General features: G+C 49.9%; 2 protein-coding genes across 10 annotated transcripts in view; one reads left to right on the top strand and one right to left on the bottom strand.

Annotated features, from left to right (window-relative positions):
- Positions 1-416: 416 nt before the first annotated feature.
- On the bottom strand, positions 417-24,605 carry ABCC10 (ATP binding cassette subfamily C member 10). 8 transcript variants are annotated; one of them, XR_010471531.1, is made up of 23 exons: positions 17,027-17,326; positions 16,330-16,526; positions 14,017-15,385; positions 12,567-12,794; positions 12,199-12,355; positions 11,215-11,354; positions 10,658-10,737; positions 10,338-10,509; positions 9,255-9,353; positions 8,832-9,021; positions 8,370-8,447; positions 7,784-7,975; positions 7,221-7,356; positions 6,684-6,879; positions 5,781-5,899; positions 5,556-5,683; positions 5,228-5,397; positions 4,765-4,925; positions 4,092-4,345; positions 3,626-3,771; positions 3,058-3,155; positions 2,768-2,880; positions 417-919 (listed from the first exon to the last, which is right to left on the bottom strand). XR_010471531.1 is itself a non-coding variant. In XM_065058031.1 (22 exons), the coding sequence occupies exons 2-22, from the start codon at positions 16,488-16,490 to the stop codon at positions 784-786; spliced, it is 4,620 nt and encodes a 1,539-aa protein (XP_064914103.1). In that variant the 5' UTR covers positions 16,491-16,526; positions 24,435-24,605; the 3' UTR covers positions 417-783. The 8 variants fall into 8 exon arrangements, 7 of the variants coding, with proteins under 7 accessions (XP_064914103.1, XP_021145119.2, XP_064914104.1 ...); XM_065058031.1 differs by lacking the exon at positions 17,027-17,326 and adding an exon at positions 24,435-24,605 and having other exon boundaries at positions 5,556-5,899; XM_021289444.2 differs by lacking the exon at positions 17,027-17,326 and adding an exon at positions 18,113-18,339 and having other exon boundaries at positions 5,556-5,899.
- Positions 24,252-24,971, top strand: part of ZNF318 (zinc finger protein 318) — a 33,131-nt gene continuing 32,411 nt past the window's right edge. The window contains exon 1 of one of the 2 annotated variants that reach the window (XM_065058005.1): positions 24,252-24,800. In XM_065058005.1, the coding sequence (XP_064914077.1) occupies positions 24,429-24,800 (372 nt within the window). In that variant the 5' untranslated portion in view covers positions 24,252-24,428. The remainder of the gene's footprint in view (positions 24,801-24,971) is intronic. The other variant, XR_010471530.1, reaches the window with a different exon arrangement.

Below are 24,971 nucleotides of genomic sequence, written 5' to 3'. Positions count from 1 at the left end.
CACCTGCTAAGTGTTGCCTCAGTGCTGGGGAGAAGGGGAAGGTCCAAGACTGTGTCCAAGGGTGCCCATGGGAAGAGCAATTTGATCCTAAAACTGAAAGCAGCTGCGGGTTTGTGCAGCTCAGAGCAGGGCAGGAGGCACAGGGAATTTCCCTTGTAAAAGTGGTCTTAAACTAGACTTAGAGGCCTCTAGTGTAACCACATTCTGGCCCTTCAGGGGAAGGCCTCCACTGTAAACTGGAGGAAAAGCAGCAAGGTCCCCGGGTGCAACCTCCTGGGCTTGGAAAGGTCACTGCCCTCTGAAAGCAGGACAGAGCATCTAAGGGTTGTCTTTGTGCAGAGAGGACACCACTCTCGTATCTCACAATGAAGTCTGTGTCTGGCGGAAAAAAGGGACAGAAATCTGAATAACAGAACTTCACAAGGATGTTTACACTTTATTTTAAATTGCATATGTGACACTAAGTCTCAGACTAGGAGTCACTGATTCTTCAGTGAGCAGAAAAGCCCTCTGTCATCTCAAAGGGGAGCATCGGAAGGGAGCAGTATCCCACCAGCCAGGCTTGCATGGCCCTAAACACCAGGTCCCATCTTCCCTACTGAAGGAAGGGCCACAGTGCCATGCTCCTGTCCCTGAAGACACAATTGATGCCTGCAGGCAGGTATAACCCCTGTCCTCACCTCAGCTGCTCCTGGCCATGCAGGGACAGTGCTGGCAGCTGAGGCAAGAGGAAGGCCAGCCACAGAGCTAGGAGAGCTGCCTGGGCTCAGCCTAGGAGGGAGGTCACTGCTGCGAACTGTGCAGGAGGTGCTGGAACAAGGAGCCATCTTTCTGGCTTAGACGGGTGGGTGAATCCAGCTCTGCCACTCTCCCAGCTTGCATCACCAGCACACGGTCTGAGTCCAAGATGGTGTTCAGCCTGTGGAGAGCAAACAGCAGGACACACATTGGTGGATCTGAGAAGAAACCCGGATACTGCTTCCTCTGCTGTCAAGGGGTGGCCCAAGACATGCCCAGCAGCAGGATTTGCAGAACTTCTCCCTGTGCACTTGTAGTACACTACAGTCCAGCTCCCCAGACTCTTGTCTCTGCACACTGCTGAAACACACCACACCTCTTAGGAGAGCACAGTGATGCCTTCCAGTTGCTGGGCATGGCATAGCACCTGCACAGAGGGAAGCTCTGTGGAGGGAGAGCTCAGGGCACTCCAGTTTCTGGGGTTGCACAAGATGTCTCCATTCACACAGGAGAGTTGTTGAGTTGCTTCTGTTTGCCCCAACATTTCCCCACTTGCCACCTTCTGAGGGCAGCAGAAATGGACTTATCATCAGCTGCCATTCCCCGGCAGTCTGGCATCTTTGTTTATGCTGCCACCACCAGTGGATTTGTAGTTTCCAGAATGCCAACCACAGCAGCCACAGCACACGTATATGCCCAGTTCTGCCCAGACTGCTAGCATTCATCCCCAAAAGAGCGCCAGACTGCAGCACTGGAAGTGACTTGATGGGCAAGGTACAAGTACTGAGTCACCTGCCATCCTAGAATTCACCCATCCAATTAAAGGTTCAGCTGAAGCTGGGTAGCATGGAAGAACCATGGGTACAAAACAACCCCATCACCATCTCTCCCTCCATCCCAGTGGAAGAGGGGCTTGGACAATCTCCAGCTCAGTTTTGCTGTCTCGCCTTCTGCCACTCCTTCCTCTGCTGGTTCTCCTGTCTAATTACTCCTCCATCAGAGGTGGCCTACCCCACCCAACGCAAACACACACCTCAGCCCACACTGCCCTTACCTTTCTACTCTATTTATGCATAACATCCCTAGTGCAGGAACCACATTCCCTTCACCCCTCCCGCCTTGCTCCTATCTGATGTATTTAAAAGACCCACTGGATTCACTTGTCAGTGCCAGCCCACCCTGCCTGTCATCCATCACTCCCACTTCTGTGCAGGACAGTGGCCCCTGCCATCTGCTCATTTGATTTTTATTTTTGTGGTAACCTTTGTGCTTTGAAAACACCCTCCATACAACTGCATAACCCTCCTCAAAATTCTCTTCCACTTGGCAAAAGTGGGAGTACTGCCTAATACTAACCCGTCCCTTCCCAGTATCCACAGTATACATGTTTTTCTGTCCTCCCTTTGCTTGTTCCCATCTACTGCCTCCACTCTTACAATAAATCGCTCAGCTGCGGGGTGAACACTGCTGCCCTGTCCTGCCTGGGCCGTGTCTAGCATGCCAGCACTAGGTGCGGGCTTGGGCCAAAACTCAGAGTTTTGGAAAACAGAACCGTTGTGCGTTCTTCCTCCCCTGGCCAAGAGCTGGCTGCAGCCTCTTGCTGCTGGCTGTCCTGCAGTGCCCTCTACTGAGGCAGAGATACCCGCTCCTCCCCAGTCTCCATGCTGCTCTTTCCCGTAGGGTAGTTCTCCATTGCTCTTTGCCCTGATTGGGCAGAACCACAAGGTCCGATTCACTCCCCTGGTCACAGTAGACAGTGCCCAGGAAGAGCCATCTGCCATAGAATATGGTGTCTTGCCCTTTGGTGTCCTCCAATTTCTAGGTACAATGTTTTCACAGACTTCTTCCCAGCATCCAGAGGCTAATAAAGCAGGAAAGGTAAATAGGCAAGATCCAGCCTTTTGCACTTGAAAAGCCTCATCACAGAGACCTCCCTTGCTCAGCTCAAGGCCCAGGCATGGCAGGCGCAGCCACCATTCCTTGTGAGTGATGGGATGAATTTGGGCACAGAGTGCTGCTTCCTCTGTACCTGTGAGCAATTGTCAAAACGGTTTTGTCAGCAAAGCGCTGGCGGATGGTCTGCTGCAGCAGCTGGTCTGTCTTCTGATCCACGCTGGCTGTGGCCTCATCGATGCACAGCACCTGCCAGTGACAGAGAGTGAAGGGAGCTCCCACGAACCACAGGGGAGACCCGAATTCCTGCCTAGGGACAGCTGGAAATGATAGCACAGGTTTGTCTGTTCCCACTACACCCCAACTCTAGAGCACGACCATTAGCAGTTCACCTCCCCCTCGGTCTGATGGGGGCAGCGCACTCACCTTGGCCCGTGTCAGGAGGGCTCTTGCCAGACACACCAGCTGCCTCTGTCCCACGGACAGGCTCTTTCCCCTCTCTCCCAGCTCGCTGTCCAGTCCACCTGCATAAGTAAAGCTCAGCAGCCACCCCACCTGGCTCTGCACAGAGTCCCCAAACGTCCTCCCCAGTCTGGGATTTTTTCCAGTAGTACTCAAAATCCTAATCCTGCTCAGGCACAGGCCTTGGGAGCTGGAGCCTTTCTCCTCAGAGACAGAGTGGCACAGAGATGACACACTCCCCTAGGATCAGAGGCTGGCTTCTCTCTCAGGCTCTGCTCTAACATCCACCAGGGCCTGGTCTCATCAGCAAGATCCCACCACCCAATCCATCACCTGCCAGTCTCATGTCACTAAATCTCAGGCAATGTCACCAGGGTCCCACTGACCTGTTCCCACCCTGGTCCTAGTGTGGCTTCACCTAACCAACTCCCTGCTGCATCCACCTGGCCCCTCTTCCTCAGCTCCCTGACTGAGCTGAGGCCTCTCCCAATAAGAAGGACCACCACTTTCTCCTCACTGGGTTCAGACTCACCCATCTGAGTAACGGCATCCCGCAGGTGGCACTGCTCTAACACCTCATGGAGCTCAGCATCTGTCCATTTTCCCTGGGGGTCCAGGTTCTCTCGGATTGAGCCACTGAACAAAAATGGATCCTGCGGGATGATGGCCAGCCTAGATCTGCAAGAAACGAGAGCTGAGTGCTCATGGGGTGTGTGCTGCAGAAAAGTAAAAGCCTTTTCTTTTTCCCTGGGGTGGGGTGTCTTGGCTTGTTGCTTATCTTGGAGGCACAGAGACATGGGTCACATATCCAATCTGTTTTCCTTAGCACAGCTATTCAGAAACAACAGACCACCTTGTAAGAAGCTGTCACAATAAAACAAGAGGGTGCCACGACAGTAAGTCCTTTACTCCTCACTCTTCCGTTTGACATCCAACCACTGACAGTTCTCAGCCTCCAGAACCCCCAGTGGCCCTCCACTCTGTTTGGCCCTCCATACCTCAGCTCCTCCAAGCCCACCAGCTGGCTGTCAACACCATCCAGGAGAATCCGGCCTGATTTCAGCTCCAGCATGCGGAAAAGGGCCAAGAAAAGAGTAGATTTTCCAGATCCTGTGCGACCCACAATCCCCACCTTCTCTCCAGGGTAAACAGTGAAGCTCACGCCATCAAGTGCATTGGGCAGTCCTGCTCGGTAGACCAGGACCACCTGCTGGAACTCCACAAGTCCCTGGCTTGGCCAGTCCACAGCAACCTAAGAGGGATAACAGGGTAAGACACGGTATGACCGTGACCCACTGTCATCTTCAGCCTCACCTTCCCACAGGCCAAGTCCCATCCATCCCTTCTGCTGGTTGCTTGGCTTCTGAGCAGACCCAATGCACAGCCCAGCTCCATCTGCAGCCCACTTGTAGGCTTATTTTTCTCTCACAGCTTGGACATAGGACCTGTTCTGCACTCTCACCCTTTCACATTATTCCAGACTTCACTGACTCCTGCCAGAGTTTCATCCCCTGCACGGGAGGTACCGGTAAAGGATGAGAGATCAAGGCGGTTTCTGTGGGTGAGGGCCCTCCACCCATCCACTGGAACCCTGTGATCTCCCCAGGAAGCAAGTGCAGAGCACAGAGCCAGAAGATGGGCCAGTTCTGGAGAATATATTTGAGCTTTTACCTGGACCAGTTTATTCTGGGGCTCCATGGGGATGTCTGTGGTGTATTCCTCTGTCCGCTCCACACTCACCATCATGGTCTCTGTCAGAGTGAAGCTGGAAATGAGGCCTGAGAGCAGGTTTGTGAAAGACAGAGCATATGAGAGTGCGAGGCCCACTACTCCTGTGAGGACAAAAGCATAAACAAGAACATTACTGGCAGAGGAGGAGATGGGATCTTGGTAGCAGGACAAACTAACAAGGGAGAAGTCAGCACTTCGGAATCTGGGATCCCACTCTAGGATGGGACACACAGGAAAAGAGACAGGAGCTGAAGTACTACACTGTGGGTGACTTGCAGAGGGAGAGGAGCAGGAGCCCTGGATCCCACCCTGATGTAGGGAGATGTGTAGCCCTGGACGAGGAGAGGAGGGACCCCTAGGCCACAGCCTAAGAGCAGGCATATAACAATCCCTGGCAGCCCACCTGGATTTCCCAGTTGCTTCTGGTGCTGGATGATGGCAAATCCTGCAATGGTGGTAATCACAGCAACCCCAATCATCTGCAGGCGGATGTCCAGCCACTGCACCGCTGTGTTGCTGGCAAAGAGGCAGCGCTGGTTCTGCTCCAGATGCAGCTGATTCTCCAACTCAAACCTGGCAGGTGTACAACAGAGGTTTGCACCACTCAACCTCCATTCCTACTGCCCCATACCAGAGGCATTCCTGCCACCCTATAGCAGCCTCATATCGGGAAGATCCTGGTCTATTAAGCCAAAGCTCTGGCTCTGTGGGTGCTCTTTCTTTCCACTCACCTCTGTGTTGCCCGCATGGCTCTGATGCTGCTCAATCCCGAGAGAGTCTCTGAGAAGTGAGTGTAAATGGGAGATAGGGTGACACTGTGAAGGCGCTTGAGCTCCCGGGATGTGTGACGGTAATAGCGCTGGATAGAGAAGTAGAGGGCAGCCAGAGGGAGTAAGACCAGACCAATCCAAGGGAGGCCATAGGTGATTATCACCAGCGTGCCCAGGAGCCCGTACATGTTGGCCAGGAAGATGTTGAGGACAAATGGCAGGCTGTCATCCACACAGTACAGGTCTGAGGAGAAGCGGTTCAGGATCCGGCCTGTTGGCGTGGTGTCAAAGAAGGTGACTGTGGCCTGGCAACAAGGGAACCAGAAAGTAAGAGCCAGTCAGTTGTGGCAAGATCCAGCCACAGAACAGTGCCCAGGAGAGTAGCACCAATGTGAACAGATAAGGCCATGAAGGGATGGCCACCAGAACCCCCTTCCTTTCCTCATCTGGAGAAGAAATCTCAGACTCCAAAGCCAGTATCCACTCACAGCCAAACAACTTGTGCTATTCTCATGGTAAAAGGAATAAGCCCTTCTGTGGCAAATGGCAGGCAGCTACCAAGACACCAGTCACTCAGATTCCATACTGGCTCACCAGTACAATCCTCTAATCCTAGCCTCCAATCCTATCTTCCAATCCTCTAATCCTAACTCTAGGACCCAAGGAAGCCCAAATCCTGAAGAAAGTTAACTGATACATGCCAGCATTGGCCCTAAATCTTGCTGAATGACTCCTTCCCATCTCATCTGAATCTGAGCTCATGATCCTACAAAAGCTACTTTGATTCAATAGGCCTTCATCTTGGCTATATATCTAAGCCTAATGAGTGAACAGATGCAGACAGCAGCTGTAAAAGACCCCTCCATGGAATGAAACAAGCCTTACAGGACACATTTTAAACCCCTTCTCACTGTCCTCTTGTGCTGGCTGTGGTGCAGTCCTTTCTGGATGTAGTCCTACAGGGAGCTCATCAGCTAATACGAACAGAAACCCTAATCCACCTCTCGAACCCTTACTCCCAACTGTAAGAATGTCAGGGCAGAGTGACTCGCAGGAGCCCCAGCCTGCCCTGGACTTTCTGACTTTTACCTTTAGAGCCCTCTGAAGCAGTCGGTTGTGAATGACAGTGGCAGCACGGATAGTGCCGTAAGCAAAGAGAAAGGCTCGAAGAATGGTGAAGAGGGAGTTGGCCACCGCAATGCTCCCATAAACTGTCAGGTAGAAATTCACATCTAGTGAGCCATTGGAAGGGACTGGGGTGGTGTCCAGAGCTTGCATGGGGGAGCTGGAACACAGAAGGAGAGAGGTCGTGAATCTGCCGAGGTCCCCATGACAGTAAACTCACAGGTCATGAGAACTCAGGAGCCTACTCAAGGGGAAACCAGGACACTTCAACCTGATACTCCCATAAGAGACACCCCTTTGGCATACTGGGGCAAACACTGATCACTATGCAGCTAGGAGTTTTCCATCAGCCCTTTAGGCACCTCATCAGGTCAGATCCCCTGCAGCAGGGTGGTCAGTTTACCTTGCTTTCAACAAAGATCTTCACAGGAAATGCACTAAGGGCAAAATGGAAGTGTATCTCCACCTTCCTTTGGCATCTTCTGACCAGCATTCACTTACACAAGCCCAACGATGGAGAAGAGAAGCAGCTCTGGGGAAGGTGAGGAAGCTGAGCAGACAGTCACAGAGCTATTTGCTGTCTGGGATATGCTGGAGATCCAATGTGACAGCCACCAATCTGAGACATTTCTGGATGCTACAGAAAAAGACAGACTGCATAAAGAGGGATTCAAATTTTGAATCAGCAAATATGAAGCAGAAAAGCTGGAGGGGAAGCTGCTGGACAAGCTTTGTTATTGTGTCACTGTCCAGTCTTGTCTTCCCCTGCCTTCATTCTCCACTGTTAGTCCTAGGGCAGGAGCAACAGGATACCCTTGAGCTGCAGCAGTGACAGGGCACTGCTAGAGTAGCAGACATGTGACTGCAGCAGTGAAGACACCAGATCCTGTTCCCACATGTGCCCCCTCCCAACAGCACTATTTTAGTTTGGGGATGAGAAAAGGGGTCTTCCTGCTGCAGGAAGAGCTATTAAGCTTCAGTCTCTTCCCCTGGACTCCACACAACCAGGGAATGAGAGAAGAGGAATGGCTAAAGGGAGATGTGCTGCTGGGCCACTGCCTCACCTTGCATCAGGAGCAGTGAGAAGAGGATGGATAATGCCAAGCAGCTGCCCACTGCCAGCCAGTATGTCTTGTACACCTGAAAAGCCACTGCCCCTTCTTTCTTCTCTTCCTCCTTGTGGATGAGATGATTGTTTTGGGTTGATTCTTCTGCCTCTGTCTCTACAGCCTCTTCTTGGCCCTGTTCATCAGGGGCTGTGGGAACAGAGGCAAAAGCAAAGGTCAGTGAAATGTAAGTTCCTCCTGCAGCTGCTCCTTGTTGTGAATCGAGCAAGCCTAGGCTATGAAGGAGACTTTTCTTCCTTCCTCTCTCCAGTTTCAAGTCAGGTGCACCAATCCTCGCATACCTTCACCCAAAGCTGAACCAGAAGTGGAACAACAGATTCAAATACTGCTCCAGACCAATACCCAACAATATGTGAGTCTCCTCTCCCTCTGTGCACACACTACCCACAGATCAGCACTGCCACAGCAGAGCAAGGTGGTGGGAGCTCTGCTCTGAGGCCTGCAGCCATCAGGTACAGGTTCTGTCTGGGTGCTCAGCTGAGCTCTGCTGCCCCAGCCACCCTCAAGCTTGCCAGGTATGGACCTTTATCCTTCTGCCTCTTGTCCACATCCTTGAACTTGGGGAAGGCCTCCACGAGTGGCAGGATATCAGCTGGTGTGCCTGTGAAGAGAGACATGCAAATGCTTCAGAGCATGTGAGGAACAGATGCCGCTACTCACTGCCTCTTGCTATGAAGTGGCACAGTTTTGTTCTCATAACATCTCCTATTTTCTCTCACAGCACCTGCACCCTTGAAGGACCTGCTCCAAACAACCAGCTATGGCCTTCTGCCTTAACAGCTCCCAGCCTCAAGGTCTGTCCTGTTTCATCTATGCATTTGCACATTCCCCTTCAATGCATCTTTGCCCACATCCAACGTCCTCAAGCTCTTTATCATCAGCTTCGCTGCTAGTTAATCCTACTCCCTTATTTCTATCTTTGCTCAAGCCATTCCAAAACTAGCACACAGGCACAAATGAATGCCTGAGAAGACAGCCAGTGTACCTGTCTTAATTATAGTGCCATTGTCTATCAACAACAAGGCATCAGCCTTATCCAAAAACTCCGTCCTGTGGGTGCAAAGGATCCTGGTCTTGTGTTTGAGAACTCCAAGAATGCATTTCTGCATAAGATGGTTGGCTACATCTGCATCGACAGCAGCCAGGGGATCATCAAGGAGGTAAAGCTCTTTCTCCTGAGAGGGAGACAAAAGAGAAGGATACAGGTGCTGGCCCTGCCACAGCAGGCAGTGCTGCAGAGAAAAGTGCAAGTGCCTCTGTATGGCACATCGCCAGCACCTTTAGGCCAGCATGACGTGGTTTAAGACATGCTGCCAGAGCACACTGTACATCTGGGGGCTTCCAGCTTCTTTACATCTGACTTGGCAGTAGGCACAATCTGCCACAGCATGACTGCTTTGCTATTTACCTGGTAAACGGCTCTGGCAAGAGCTATTCGAGCCTTCTGTCCTGCACTGAGTGTGACACCGTTTTCACCCACCTCTGTCTGGTCACCTGCTGGTAAAATCTGAAACATTCAAGAAAATCCATTTAGAAGGGACAGGAAACTACTGGGGACCCAAAACCAGAGCACTAGGGCCCCTCTCCTTCCTCTGGCAGCAATTCCTTAGGGTGACACTTTACCAAAAATTAAACAATGCAGCAGTCTATATACTGGTTCTGCAGGCAAGTGGCAAGCTTGGCATTTATGCAACTGAACTTTCCTGCACTCCAGAACAGGGTGGCCACATCTGAACTACCCACTGAGAGCAACTTCTGGTCTAACTCTGAAATTGCACTGGGGAATTTTCTGGAAGAGCAAGAGCTGTGCTTGCACCAAAGTCATGCCAGGGCCCATCCAAGCAGTTTAGCAGTAAAAGCTACAGAGTTCCAGTTGCTGGAGTTTCCTCTTGATTTGGTAGCATAGGCATAGTCTACTACTACTCAAATAAATATCTTGCCTTTACAGAGTATTCATAGCTTCTGCCAAAACAAACAAGAGCTCTTAGTGCTTGGCACTTCAAAGAATCAGGCATCAGGTTATAAACTGGTAGAAGGCAGCTGGCTTCCTACCATATGTAACAGTCAGGTTTACTGGTTAATACAGCCATAAGCCTCAAAGCCAGAATATCTGTATTACTGACAGGACAACTATAGATTCAGCCCTGCCGAATCCCAAAGATGTTCCTTCTGATCAAAAAAAGCATCAGCTGCTGATGGGTTCTGCTTGAAAAACTCAGCAGTCTTCAGCTCTGGAAGAACATCTCCTTTCCCCAGGATCAAGAACTTTTGGCTCAGCAGCAGAAGAAACCACCCGAAGTGCTACCAGAGTGACTTCACACCTTGAAGAACCATGGAGCCAGGTATGGTCTGGGACTGGTAATCAGAGTAATGCTGCATGACTGGGACATTGGACAAGCAATCTGTAGCCTCAATGAATGAGAACTGCTATCAGGCTGGATACAAAAGCTGGCCAAGAAGGCCCAGGTAGGTTTACACTTTAGGCACTCACATTCAGGTCCTCAGTGAGGGCACAGGCCTCCACCACCTCCTTGTACAGCCTGGCATCATATTCCCGCCCAAAAAGGATGTTCTCACGGACAGTGGTAAACTGTATCCAAGGCTCCTGAGTGGCCAGACCAAATCCTTGCTCCAGATCACAAACATACACTCGTCCACCTTGTCTGCAAGCACACCAGAAGTGGGTGGAAAGTGCAACAAAGGAGAACTGTTGGCAGACCAAAATGGCCTACAAATAGTGATAATACTGGATAGCCCCTGCCTGCTGTGGCATGGAAGGACCAGGCAGGGAGAAGTCCTTGGAGTACTTACTTAATGAGCTCTCCAGTGATGGCTGAAATCAGGGAACTTTTGCCAGAGCCAACCTTCCCAACAACCCCTAGGAGCATCCCCTGCAAAGTGAAATGAAAAGGAGCAACCTGATGCGCTAATACTGTATGGTTTGTCCAGATTTTTGAGCCACTCACAGCCTGTAAGAAAGCTGACTGCTGTCTTAAACTAGGGCTAAAACAGGTTCAGCAGCAGAGCCAGGTACAGTAGTTGTGTAAACCAGACTCCTGATGTGGCAGGACACAAATCTGCAAGGAGTGTTAACTCTGGAGCCCAGCTGTGTTCCCTACCCAGCCCTCTGCTGCAACAGTGGTGAAAAGCAGTGGGTGCTGGTTCATGTCATCTGCAAGCCATGCCTTGATCTCCTCCAGTATCCTTCAGCTGTGAGAGATGTGATGGGTGCCCTGTGCCCCTTGACCAAGCCAAGATCTTGATGCAGGGCTCAGAAGAGAAGGAAAACATGAAAACATGCCAGCCTTGGTCCATTATTTGGTTTCTATAGTGCCATTCTTCTCCATTACTCCTGCATCCTTGCTCACCTTTCTCACTGACAGGTTCTCAATATGCAGTTCCAGAGTGCCTGTGGGTAATGGCTGCCTGGTTCTTTCCTCCTCAACTGGGGCCCATGAGAAGGCTGCACATCGCATTTCCATGGCAGCAGCAGCACCTGAAGGGGTATCTGCAAGGGAAAAGCCGCACAGCATTGTACTACTATGAGAAGGACATCAAATGAAAGGCATCTGGCATCACAAGTACTATCAGCTTTGTTCCCAAATGGATGAGACATGGACAGGACACCACTATGATTCCCTGGACCCAATTACAGAATAAGATGCTTGCCTTCTGACAAGCTCCTGAGTGTGCTTTTTTTGATCAGAAGGAACATCTTTGGGATTCGGCAGGGCTGAATCTATAGTTGTCCTGTCAGTAATACAGATATTCTGGCTTTGAGGCTTATGGCTGTATTAACCAGTAAACCTTGCCTTCTGACAAGTTATATCTCCTTTCCTCCAACCGTTTTGTTTCTAGCTCCCACTAGACACACATGGTGACCTGCTGGCTGTCAGGGAGACACTATGAGGATAACCTGGTTTTATTATTGCTGAAGGTGAAAGAATGACAGGGAGCTAGCAAAAGGTGAGGGGGGAAGGGAGCCCTTTTGGCCCAGGGGAGGGGCACCCACTCAAGCCTTTCTGCCAGGCAAAACCAAGGCTGTTGATGGCTTCAGTGTCAGAGGAACTTTGGATAGAGAAGGGAGAAGTTTCTTCTAAAGGGACACTAATGGCAAGGCTCTGTGGTGACAAGCAATGGCCTATGGTTGATAAAGAGGAATGTTATTATCTTGTCTCCTGTTTTCCACAGAAATGAAGTGCCTTCACTCTACCTCTGACAATCAAATGTCTTGAAGCATGGGGTGACAGCCACCTGCCCTCCAGTACTGTCCCTAGGCCTCATGCCTCAGCTCTCTGCTCTCAGTGACCCCTGCCCAGGGTCTGAAGCCCAGCAGCATCCTTCTCCATTACCTAGGGCATAATAAGCTTCCAGGTCCTGGTCCATGAGTTCAAGGAAACGCTGAATTCGATCCAAGGAAACTTTGGCTTCCAAGGTCCCATTCAACACCCATGGGAAGCTGTTGAGGGGAAGAATGAGCATCCCAACAAGGGCCAATGCTGTGAACACCTGCATGGTTAAGGAAACAGCCATGAACTGGAGGCAGTAACTCCACTGCACCTTGTATTCTACAAACAGCTTCACCAGTGAGAGCCTGAAAGAGCTGTGGGGAAACACAGGTTGGTTTCATTTCCCAGAGAAAATGCCTCAGGACTGCAGCCCCAATGCAACTTGTCCTCGGCACAAGACAAGGCTGAAGCTCTCCCTACTACCTACTTACCTTTGTGGCAGTGAGCTGGTGACCCAACAGGACATAGGTGATGAAGATGGCAATGGAGACAACAACAGGCAGTGCTGCCCACAGATAAACACACACGGCATCCAAATACTTGATGGCTCGTAACTTCCGCAGCTCTTTCGCCCGGCAGGCATTTATCCTGGTGCTGAAGTGTTTTTCCCAGGTGTAAAACTTGATTACACGAATGCCACGCAGGAACTCTGCCATTAGCTGCAGGCAAAGAGGAAAAGCACATAAAGCAAACAGTGACTGCCTAATGCACCTAACTGGGCATCTGGGCTGGGGCCAGGTTTGCAGCTACCTCCTGCTAAGGGCCAGGCTAGAGGTACCAGGAATCATTTACTGCTAACAAAGACATATAATCAAGTGGTGGCTACTGGGAACTTTGCTCTTGCTCATCCTATCAGCTTCCTCAGCCATGTGTGTCATGTATGGCTCAGGAAAAGGCAAAATATTATACTACTTCCCAAATGAAGGATGTGCAACACAGATGAAGGCATGTGTGGAATTACTAATTCCAGCCTGGATGCCATTTACCTGATTTGGTCTGACAGCGTCTTGAGATAGTAACACCTGACTCTCAGGCCTGGTGCTGTCATGACACAACTAGTCTGTGTCCAGAGCCTGGTTGGCTCACAGCCAGCAGCTCCGGTGTCCCTGCATCATGCTGCTCTCTCCTTCCTGCTCTCAGACCAGCATGTGCAGAGGAAGCCAAGATGTGTCTGTACCCAACATGAAAGAAAACTAACAAGAGGCAGTTCACTCAGCAAATCAGCCTTACAGTAGTTAGAGAAAGTCCAACATACCCCATACAACTAGATACCCCATACACAAGACACATTTTCTATTTCAAAATGTTTTTAAAGCTCTTAACAGTTCTGACATGGAGTTGGTGAGGGAAAGTGGTATCTCCTCACCAAGGCTAAAAGGTGGGAATCAAATGTTTGACACATGGCAAGGAGAGAGATGGCACTGCCAATATGCAAAAGGCAGTGGAAAAGACGACTGAGGGTTCCAAGCCTAGAATGATATAAAACCACTATGTCCATGATCATTACCTTTGTCCAGACTGCAAGCCATCCCACTACTGACAGTACTACTGGAGCAATAGGATGGAAGCATCTCTAGATGGAGTCATCAGGAGTCCTACCATAACTACTACACACAGAAATGCGCAAGGGAACCTAAATTAGTCCAAGGGACAAGACAAGCACTAGAGGTTCACTATCTTGTGGGTGATGAACCTGCATCACCCTGAGACACTTTTGAACTCTGTGTGTGTGTGTCTGTGTGCCCCCTCTAGTATTCTTCCCAACAGCTGTAATTCAATGAATCTGCTTTGGATCATGACAAGCAGCCAAAAAGCCAATATTGCAGGGACAAATGGGGAGAAAATATAGTGACAAACTCAGAACCACCAGCTGCCCCTCACCTTGACTCGTGAGTCCTTGTGTTTCAGCATCTCCTTGTTGTTCATCACGATGCAGTTAGCTATGACCTTGTTGATGGGCACAAGCAGCAGTGTTAGGACCAAGCCTCCCAAAGAGGCAATCCCTACTTGCTGGTAGAGCAGGTAGAAGGTAATGGCAAACTGGAAAGGCAGGCTCCACACCTCATGGAAGCTGAGGCAGAAGTTGACCAACCTACTGGTGTCCATGCTCATGAAGTTGACAATTTCCCCCACGGTGAAGCGGGAAAGGCTGGAGCTGCTGACACGCAGAGCCTTGCGGTACATGGCAGAGATGACAGCTGTCCGCACCATCAGTGCCACCTTGTTCACCTCATAGCTGAACTGGTTCCGCAAAAGAGCACCCAGGAAGGAGCCAGCAAAGAGCCCAAGAGCATAGAGCACCCCATGGCTCAGAGGCTCCTGCCGTGACTCCATGAAGTTTACCAGCAGGTTGAGAAGAAGAGGACCTGAGAAACCCAGCAGGTTGCCAGCTAGCTTGAGAAGTCCAAGGGAGTAGAAATGAAGCCCAAAGACTGCATGAAGGACTGAGGAGAGTCGCACGGCCTCCTGGGCACAGTGTGAGCTGTCTGGGGCATCACTACCCACATCGCCTCCAGCAATGATTGGGCTAGTAAGGGACACTGTCTCTTCCTCTGCTTGGTGCTGAGCTTCCTTCTTGTGCCAGCAAGCATAGAACCGATCACAGACCCTGGCAGCCTGGAGCTGACGAGGAAGGACGTAGACATCCTGTGGCTGCTTCAGCTTCCACTGATAGCCACGTTTCATAAGAGGGTTCATCCAAACATAAAAGAAGCGTGAGAGCCAGCTCTCACCATCTTCTGCCACTCTCTGCTGATCAGGCACTGGGATCCCTGGCTCTGAGACAACCTGGTCTTCTTGCCAGGAGTGATTGATGGAGAGGAAGTCTTGCCTGCCAGTGGTGGGTAAGAAGTAGCCGATCACATACACAAGCAGACAGGCCAGCTGCAGACAGAGAATGGCAAACCTGGAGGAGGCAGCAGGGCGGGCAGGGGACCAAGCTGTCCCACTTTGGCAGTACCACATCAGTGTGATAATGAAGGAAGGTATGGACAAGAGAACAAGGAGAGCCAGGGCCACAGGACCCCTGGTAGAGCTGTGAATGGACCTGAAGAGAATGAGAAGTGCAAGGCCATGCACAAGCCACGTCAGGGCAGCAGTGCCATTTGCCAGCACTTCCAGGTATACAGGGCCCAGCTCCTGCTGAGAAATTGTGGCTGGGATGGTATCAGCAAGGAATAGACCGGCAAGTACGAAAGAGGCGGTGATTCTGCATCCCCAGCCTGGCCTGCAAGGCACCCTGGAGCCGGATCTAGAGAAGGAAAGAGCAGAGAAGAAATTTACACCTGAAGTTCCATCACCTCTCAGTCAGTACTCTCCTTTCTTCCTCCCCTCTTCGCCACTTTATCTGTTCACGCTTACTTAACCTCCTGGATTCACTTCCCTAGATTTGTAACCTCTTCAGGCTGTAGGCATTGCTAAAATACATCAGGTCAATATAGCCCAGTTTCTGATCAAAACCAGAGATTCAGATGCTACCAAATGATAGCATTTCTCTACAGAAATTTGTTTGCAAACTGTGGTATTTGTGGTCAAATCAGACTCCAATCCCTGAGGATTTAAAAAAAAAAATAAAAAGAAATTAACCTCTTTAGCACGAATTCTGCAGGATCAAATTCTGTGTGTCACATCTCTGATCCTTGATTTCTCTTATTTTGTGATATTTTGTCCAGAAATATTATCTTTATCTCTGTTGGTTTTAGTGATGCTACATAGGTAAAGTCCATAATCTATTGCCCAACAAAATATTTCATTATCACTTGACTCATTATCATTTGTGGCCTTTCAATATTACTGAACACTGCCATGTTTACAAATTTCAGAAGAGGGTAAACAGAAAAACAATTTTTGGTTTCTCTGAACCCTTTACTTCCTTGTATACATCTTCCATGCCACTTTGGATTGATATCCTCTCCCAGAAGATTCCCAGTTTTCCCAATCCCCATTCACTGAAATCTTTTGCATTATTTTATGTGATTCTCTGTTCTTTCTGGATTCCTTTCTGCAATGGATGGACCAGGGCTGTACACCATACTCCGAATTAGGATGGATGCTGACAAATATAACAGCATTATATTATTGTGTCCTTCTTTGATTACATGTTTAGCACATTAGAGGAAGATCTAATCTCCAACCTTTCCAGCCCACCTCCAGTCCTGCACAATAACCAAGAGCTAGACAAGTTAGCTGCCATACCTTGGAGTGCCAAGGAAGCAGGCACTGACCACTGCAAGGATCATATGAGGAATCACATTTAATGTCAGCTGATTAAAGCAATGGCCAACACCACCATGAACCCACACAGGGAGTGGATCTTCTGGGCTGGTCCCACACAAGTCAGCCAGGATGTTCTCCATCTTTTGCTGGTAACTGAATGCGAGAGATGGGAGCTCCTATGGTAGAAAAGAAAAAAACAGCATGAGGTACAAAGCAAAAAAATCTACAGCCCCAGTCTGACACGAACCGCGGTAAGAAGTGAATACAGGGCTAGAACCAACTTCCTGGGTCACACAGTCCAAGCCCTGCTGCTATGCACCTGCTGTCACATCATCTACTTGATCCACCTTAAAACAAATCGTTGCTTGTCCTTTTAAAGTCACCCTGGGACCTCAATGCCCTGGGCATTTGAAGCTTTCTGCTTATTTCCAGGGTGATTTCTTCCCACGGCCAGTTTATCCTTTCAAACTAACATCAGGAAGCATTTGACTAATGATCGCTCTGAAAAATACTTCCGAGTTGCTTCGACAATAATCTACGACATGTACTTCCACCTTCAAAACAGTTCTCCCAGTGGTACTCCTTCAGACAGCGTGCAGGACTAACACCCCTAAGCAAAGCCGGGGGCACCCCCAAGCCACACGGCAGCAGGGAACCGGCCGGGCTCAGCCCTTGCCTGCGAAGGCCTCGGCTTTACAGACACTTGTTCACAGCAGCTGCTCCCATCTCCAGCCCAGGGCCGGCTGAGAGCCACAGGAGCCGGGAGGAATGGGCCCCAGCATGGCGGCCGGCGCCGGTCCAGCGCTGGGTACCGGGCAGCCCTGGCTGCGGCCCAGCGCGGGGACCGCCCCGCCGGGCCACGGGGCAGGCAGAGGGGCCGAGAGACGGCCCGCAGCGGGCGGGACACCCCGGCCACGCCCAGCGGGGCGACACACAGCGGCTCCATTATCCCCCGCGCCGAACCTTGGCCCCTGCCCCCCGCCGTACCTCAGCTCGCTCCGCCCGCCGCCTCCGCGCCCCCCCCCGCAGAGGGAGGCGGGCGCAGGGCCGACCCCTGCAGGGCGGGAGGACGCGTTGCAGCCCTGGCACCGGGCCGGGAGGGTTCGGCGGGCAGCGCGGTGGCCAGGGGCCCGGGGCCAAGCACCAGCCGGCGGGCAGCGAAACTGGGAGGCCAGTCAGACCAGGCCATGTGGAGCAGGGAGGCGGCTCGGCGGCGGGAGCACCCAGGCCCGTCGCAGGCTGGCCGGGGGGCGGCGCGCACGGGTCCCGCGCTCGGAGCAGCTGGCGGCGCCTCCCGAGCGGCTCCGGGTCCGGGTCCGCCGCCGGAGCGCCGCCAAGTAGCTGGCGAACCCAGCGGACTTCGAGGTAAATCAGTCCCCGGTTATGAAAGAATATGATTTTTCCCCCAAATTCCTATAGCTCCTTCCTGGTGATCTTATTTATCCCTTCTCCTAGTATCTTTGGCCCACAGTGGCTGGTGCTCTGTGAACATTTTTATGGCCACAAACACCAGGCACACAAACACACGCAACCCTGCGCTACCCAGGCAGTACTTCTAGGGGTATAAAAGTGCTTTTATGGGTACAACATTCATTGCTTGTTGATACTACTACACGAGCACTTTGCCAACAATAGATGAGTAAAGGCAGAGCAGCAGAACTCTCCCAGCACAGTAACACTAAAACCACATAAAAGCAACGTAATTGTTAACCAAATACAACCATCTGAGTAACACAAGGTAAACAAATCCACTGAGTTTTACCTGTATTGTGCTCAGTGACTGTGTTTGTCTGGAGTGTGAACATACATGTATGCACAGCATCTCCAAATGTGACACTCAGTCTGTTCTCCAAGAACATGTTTCACTGGGCGGTGAGTAAATGTTCAACTTTCCAGCTGGGAGGACACGATCCCAAGAGGACATCCAGCCTCATCCCCGCCACACTGCCTAGCAAATTTAGTTGCTACTTGATTTTATAGCAGATGATCCAGATACTTCAGTATGTTCTCTTGCCAGGCAAAATCAGCATATTCCTGTAAATAATTGATCACAGATAGCAAACTTTACTTTCAACACACAGCTTCTCAGAGACACAATAAAGCTTTCTCTGACCTTGGAAGTGTTATCAGTGGGGTGCTGAGGAAGGAAAATATCAGTAACATTCCTGTCTGGGAAAACAGAGCTATGTGGCTGAGGGAAACAGCAGAGATAAGAGCAATAGCTTGGAGGCCACAGCACCCTCACAATTACAGCTTCCTTGAAAGGTCCAGGAGGATAGAGTGGCTTTCCTAAATCTATATATGAAAAAAAAAAAAAAAAAAAATATATATATATATATATATCCTTGTTTAAATCTTATCTCTGAGGATTCTGTTTTCTCACAGCCCTGAAAGTAATTTTTCCCTGTGTCAGAGCTGCAAGGCTGCCTTTTCCAGACCAAGTAGCTACTCGTACTGTATACTCTGTGTATTTTGCCAGTCTGCTTTTCTCCAAAGGTCATCCAAAGGTTACTAGAATAAACTTTCCTGTAGAGGCCTTGATAAAAAGTTTTATGTCCTCTCTGGTCAAAGAAGCTTCCCTTCAAAAAATGCTGTGTAAGCTGCAAACTATTAAGACAGAAAGTAAGGGATATGTGAGGCTGGAGCATGGGCTGCACACATGTGAAACTTTCATATTTCGTGGTTCTGATGTCTTATTTACTCCCAATGAAAACAAAAAACAAGCAACTACTTCTCCTGACTTACTAAGACACCAGAGAAGTTCTCAGATATCAGGACAAAGACCATCCTCTCTTCCTTGAGCGAATCTCTCTCAGAGCTTTTCCATTTCAGCCACATTGCATTCTAACATTCTCCTTTTCCATGTGCTGCATTCTCCTTGCTCATCTCTCCAAACCTCTTCATGTTCAAAATCACAAACTTTTCCGCTTCAGCTGAAAGACTGATAGCTTACATATGCCACAAATCCCTTTTTGCTCCAGGTGGCATTATCCACACTCTCATGGGAAAACAAACATAAAAGGTATTAAAAAAGGGAACCCTAGGAGAATACACATCCACGCTAACCGATCTGAAATCACTGGTGCCTGTTCTGCATAAGTACATTTAAATAGGAGCAAGGCAAGAATCTAAATAGGTGTTTTGCCTTTTTGTGCTTCCTTTTGGCTATTCCCCTCTCTCTGAATATTGCTGCCTGTGACATTTACTGTTATGTATTTGACTGATTTAAGATGTGCGACACATGGAGTACAGGCTCATGGATATATTGCTTACAAAGTACCTAGTGTACTATAAATAATCATACACCTGACATTTATAAAAAAAATCAGAGCATTCAAAATGGAAAAAAAAAACACATCAAGTTTAATTTAATCCACCCCCACAGGCCAATGCAGGCCAGATTTTATTCATTGTCTGTTATCCAGAGTTTTTTAATGCTCTAGATTGATCTACCCACAGGAAGGAAGAGCTATCTGGCAAAGTGAGACGGCCTCCCCCTCTTACCAGTTTATTTTGTAACAGATTACTTAATACCCCTCCCAGGACTCTGAATGAGTGTAGGCTGCATGCCCATTCCACTTCCCAGCTAAAAGTAAATATTGAGCTAAAACAGAAGCCAGCCTAGGCAAGCCTTAAATTCAGTAATATCAACCTTGTAATTATAGATGTAAAATCTCGGAAAGCAATTGTCTGTTTGGATGCGTTTTCTGTGCTCCCAGCCAGGGCTCTGCTATCAGCTGAACCATCCTCAAATTCCATGACGTCATGACCAAGGAAGGCTTGATTACTTGGCTCAGTCCAAAATTTTTCATGAACAGGCTGCTTTGCCTGGACCTGAAGACACAACATACATATTATGCCCCGTTTTCCAGGAAAAAATTAACACAAAGTTCAGAAGACAGAGGAGTATCTTCCATTGCACCTTCTCAGAAGAACACTCATTTTGGCACAAAAACCACAGGAATTGTCTTTGTTCTTACTAGCAGCCTAGCTATTTAACATTAGGAGTGCTGCCTGGCTGTCACACGTCCCCTGTGACGGTTGCAACCTGCCCTGGGCCACGGGAGCACCTGGATAGCCTGGCAAATAGGGCATGTGGGGGAAAACAATCCCCATTGTGCAAGTGTAGTGAGACGAGAAGCTAAAGGCACTCCCTGAGTGCTCCTGGAGCTCCTACTGTATGGGAAAAGACGCCCTTCCGCTCGAGAAAGGTAACAACAGTCCGCTCCTGCTGGCAACCTAATGTACCTGCTACCTGGATCGTAGCCTAAGTGGGATGGTGCAGAACCAGATGATCTGGAAGTTCTAGACATAGATAAATGGTGGAAAACACCATAAATTAACTCATCCTAAGCATGGCCAGAGTGGAAATGTACTGACTAAAGTCAATGATCTCATGACCCTATAAACAGTGATCCCAAGTGAGACTTGTTGAGCTCTCTGGGGTGGCAGCAGGCTGTCACCTCCCATCTCCTTCCGGGTGGGACACCCCCAGAGTCACCACATGATGAAATGATGCCACAAAGCCTTCAGGTAAAGATAGATTTATTGAGACCCAAAAATCGCCCATTGAGAATGCCAAGGCATTAAAGTAAATAATTTGCTTATTACAAAAGGGAAATTTTTACACAGGTACACCTCCATATATATTTAATTATCCATGGATTAATGTGCATGTGTGTTCACATATATTCAAGTATCCATGGATTAATGTGCACAAGTGTGCATGTTTCATACATCTGTATGTATTTTTATTCATATATCTGTGTCCATGTCTACATGATCTGATTTCTCTCTTTGTAAGTATACTGTGATCCTTGTCATTTTCAAATCTGTAATCATGTCACTGATTATAACAAATCCCACTGAACTGTTTTAAATCACTTTGTCAATGAACTGTTGGAGTTATTAGAAATAATATATTAAACTTGTGATCTACTTCAGTAAATCCTAAATTGTTGCTAAATCAAAGCTGTGTAAAAATTCATTCTGCACCATCCTTGGATCTAGTCTCAAGTCAGATGTAAGAAGGTAAAAACTTATAATTAAGGTATTATGTTCTTCTCTGTTACCGTACTGCTTTTTAACCTAACAATCCAACTTGAATAAACTTCAATTCTGATTTCTGTTTACTTGTTCATGGTGAGCTACTGCTAACTTTTTCTGTTCTTTCCCAATGTCATTTGCTCCTACGACCTTCTTACTTGAGGCCTAATGAGAATTTGGAGACACCTTATTAGCCCAGCATTGCCTTCAGCATCCAATTAGCTAAAATCTCTCCAAGCAGCAGCTAATTGCAAGTTCAAAGATGAGCTCAGGAATTCCAAGGAGGAGTCTGGGAGCTGAACTTGCAGCAGAGCAGACTGACTGGCACCTCCTTTGTCCAGTGAGAGTCTGGATCACCAGTAGCAGGAGTATTACAAAAACCTCCGCAAGGCAGGTAAGGACTCTGCCTGAATTTTTCACTCCCCAAGACAAACTGTAGCACTTCCTCTTGAAAAGGCACGAAAACTCTCAATTTGCTCTACACCATTGGGCCCAACTTTCAGTACTGGTTTTAGGAATATTTTAAGTGAATCCCAGTATGGGTGCTCCGTCCCTTTAAAACCAGGCCTGTGACGGAAAGATGACACTACAGCTAGCACAGCGCACGTTTATAAACTGCAATTGTAAAGAAATGCTCAGTAAGATGACAGGGTGCCATGAAATGCTCATGAACACTAATCAGTCAAGTATTTATCTCCAACAAATGGAATTTTTCTCTTCTGAACTCAATACCACAGCATGTTTGTTGTGTGATTTCTTGTTACCATTCCTCCCTTGAGCAGTTTACTTACTTGTGTGCAGATATATGTTTTAATGAACTTGCTGATTAGTTATTGGTATCTGGATTCCTCCACCTTCCAAATGCCACTGAAACCTGCCACCAGAACATCTCCTATAGACCTCTTTGGGATACAAGGCAATAAGAACTTTTAAAATATTTTCATGTCCTGGCATTTTGCAGAGCTTTTACACATTCTGTGCATACCTTCATATAAAACTCTGACAGAAGAATAATTGCTGGGTTTCTTGGATTTGTGGCTTTGTACTCTTGACTGTTTTGAAACCAAACTGTGGTTTAAAACTATTTTTTTAAACTGAAGTAAGCAACAGCATGAAAGAGATGTCACAAACCAAAACAAGTCCATTCTCTTCCTCTTGCTAGGCTGTTTTTACTTATTTCACTTGGTGAAACCGAGCACTTGATACAGATGCCTGACACTAATGCATGAAAACGTTTTTTCCTTTTAATGAAAAACACATTATAGTATATTCCTTATAGTAATAAACTACTTGGATGTGACCTACAATACAAAACTAAAGAGGAAACACCTAGATACACATCAGTTTTGGAGTTACCGTAAAGCTCAACTCTGCTTAAGTGTCGCCAAGTCTACTGCTTAAGGTAGTTAGCTGGAACAGGTTAAGTATCCATTCCTTCCACCATCATGAGATTTTGCTCACACCACAAGCAGATCCACAGTCCGCTGGGAATCTTCAAAGATGAAATTCTTATCCCATGATACTTGTAATTGAATTAAGGTCACCGGTGAACATTATCATCCATAGGAGAGAAAGGGAGGAGTGGACAATGACAACAGAAAATCAGATAGTCTTTATATAGCTCGTGCTTATTTTGATTATTGGTATAACTGAGCATGTTTCCTGAGCCTGTGTAGCAGTGCACTCAGAAAATGTCAAGGTGGGGCAGTTTGTTTTAATACACAATTGTACCCAACCACTCCCAGCAGAAATACCTTATTACAGTATCAGATGGACCCCGACCCATCAGTCTGCTGCTCTTTGTTGCCACTGCTCTAAGTAGTACGCTTCAAATAGTGTGTTATGTTCCAGCAAATACATTCGCTAAAAAGGCAACATTTCATCTAACTCCACAAAAATTGACTGGATCTTCAAATACAAGCCCTCACACATCATCTAGCTAGTAAAAAAAACATGGAACTTCTCCCAGTTCCTAAACAAGACATAAAGGCTCAGGAATTTGTGAAATGAGGAATTTTATCAGAACCTTCATTTCTCTGCATTAATTTCTTTCTACTGCTAGCCCATTTCAGCAAATTGAAAACACTCCTCCTCCTCCTCTCCGGAGAGAGCCCCCAGCATGAAGTAAACACAAAGTTTCATGCTTCGCTGTTGAGAATGGAAGCCGTCATCCCCACCTGCCCGCACTAAGCATGGTTGCTAGCGGGTGTTGAGGTGAAGAGAGGAAGGAGGTGAGAAGAGACTCCTCTCTTATCATGGCATCGCAGTTCCTGGCAGCCACGGCAATGAAATTCGTTCAGAAATTCCCAGAGCTGGGGTCTGGGGCTCAAAGCATCGCCTCACCGAGCAGCCAAGGACTGCGCTTGCACACGCCGCTGCTTAAAGACAACACCCAAACCAAATAACCTCCACAGAACAGTGCGGGGAAAACAACCAAAACCACAAAGCACTGTTACTTTTGGCTTCAACTTGGAGGCTGCTGGCACACGAAGCTGCGGCAAAGCTGCAAGGCCCCACTGCCTCGGTGTCTCCCCCCGGCCTCTCAGGGAAAGACCCTTCTCTCTCTCCCTCCCTCCCCACCGCCGCCTTCGCCCCGCGCCCGCTGTCCCGACCACGAGGGCTTCCGTTGAGGCGAGACGGCGCGGCGGAAAACCCTGGTGGAGAGGCGAACGGGATGGAGGAGCAGTCGCCTCCGTGCCACGGGGGACCCGGAGCGGGGAGGGGGGAGCGGCAGCAGTAACATCCACCTCCCGCCGGGCTGCGGGCCACCCCGCCGCACGTGACCGCAGCCCGGCAGCCGCCATTTTGTGCGGGCGTCCCCAAGCAACGCCTCCCGCCCCCCGGCCCCCCTCACCCCGCCCCCTCGCCGGGCCGGGGGTGCCGCGCTCGGGAGCGCGCATAGGGAGAGTCGGCGGCGCGCACGCGCGGGGCGCCGAGTGGGGGGTGTTGGGGGGGGGGAGCAGTCGCGGGGGGGGGGCCGGGTCAGAAGAGCTGGGGCGCCCGCGCAGGCCGCCGGGACCCCTGGCGCCATCATGTACCGTTCCAGCAGCGGCCGCTCCGGCCCCTCGTCCTCCTCTTACTCCCACCGGCTGAAAGACGGCAGCTCGTCGGGGTCCCGCGCCTCCCGCTCCAGCACATCGGGGCCGGGGCCAGGCCGCGGCCGGCTTCCCCCGCCGCTGCCCGCCGCCGCCGCCTCGCCGCCGCGCTCCTCTTCGCCCCGTCCCCCGCCGCGTCGCCACCGCTCCCCGTCAGGCCACCGCTCCCCGTCAGGCCACCGCGGCGTCTCCCGCAGATCCCCGTCACCGCACCGCAGCAGGAGGTTGCCATCGCCGCCGGGAGGACCGGGGCCCGGGGGAACACGGGGCCGCCCGGGGAGCGAGCACGGAGACGGCAGCAGCAGCTGGGTAACTACCGCCGGGCGCTACCGGGGCCTCGGTGCGGGGCTCTCCCACTCCCGTAGGGGCTGTCAGGTCGCAAGGAGGTCCCCGCCGCCTCCGCGGCTCCCGGCGACGGCGGCCACTGCCCCCCGCGCCCTGACTGGGGTGTCTGTCCCGCCTGCGGCCGCCCCTCGGCGG

Source organism: Columba livia, chromosome 3 (assembly GCF_036013475.1).
Source record: "Columba livia isolate bColLiv1 breed racing homer chromosome 3, bColLiv1.pat.W.v2, whole genome shotgun sequence".
NCBI classification, from domain to species: domain Eukaryota; kingdom Metazoa; phylum Chordata; class Aves; order Columbiformes; family Columbidae; genus Columba; species Columba livia.
Note: the sequence above shows the minus strand (reverse complement) of the source record. Positions and strands in the feature narration are given on the sequence as shown.

Bases quoted from the DNA above. Each gene is read 5' to 3' on its own strand.
- ABCC10 (XM_013367417.3), bottom strand. From the start codon at position 17,296: ATGGAGCCGCTGTGTGTCGCCCCGCTGGGCGTGGCCGGGGTGTCCCGC. The intron at 16,527-17,026 runs GCAAGGGCTGAG...TTTCTACCATAG, and splicing joins TAAAGCCGAGGCCTTCGCAG to GAGCTCCCATCTCTCGCATT. The intron at 12,356-12,566 runs GTAAGTAGGTAG...TTAACCATGCAG, and splicing joins ACCAGCTCACTGCCACAAAG to GTGTTCACAGCATTGGCCCT.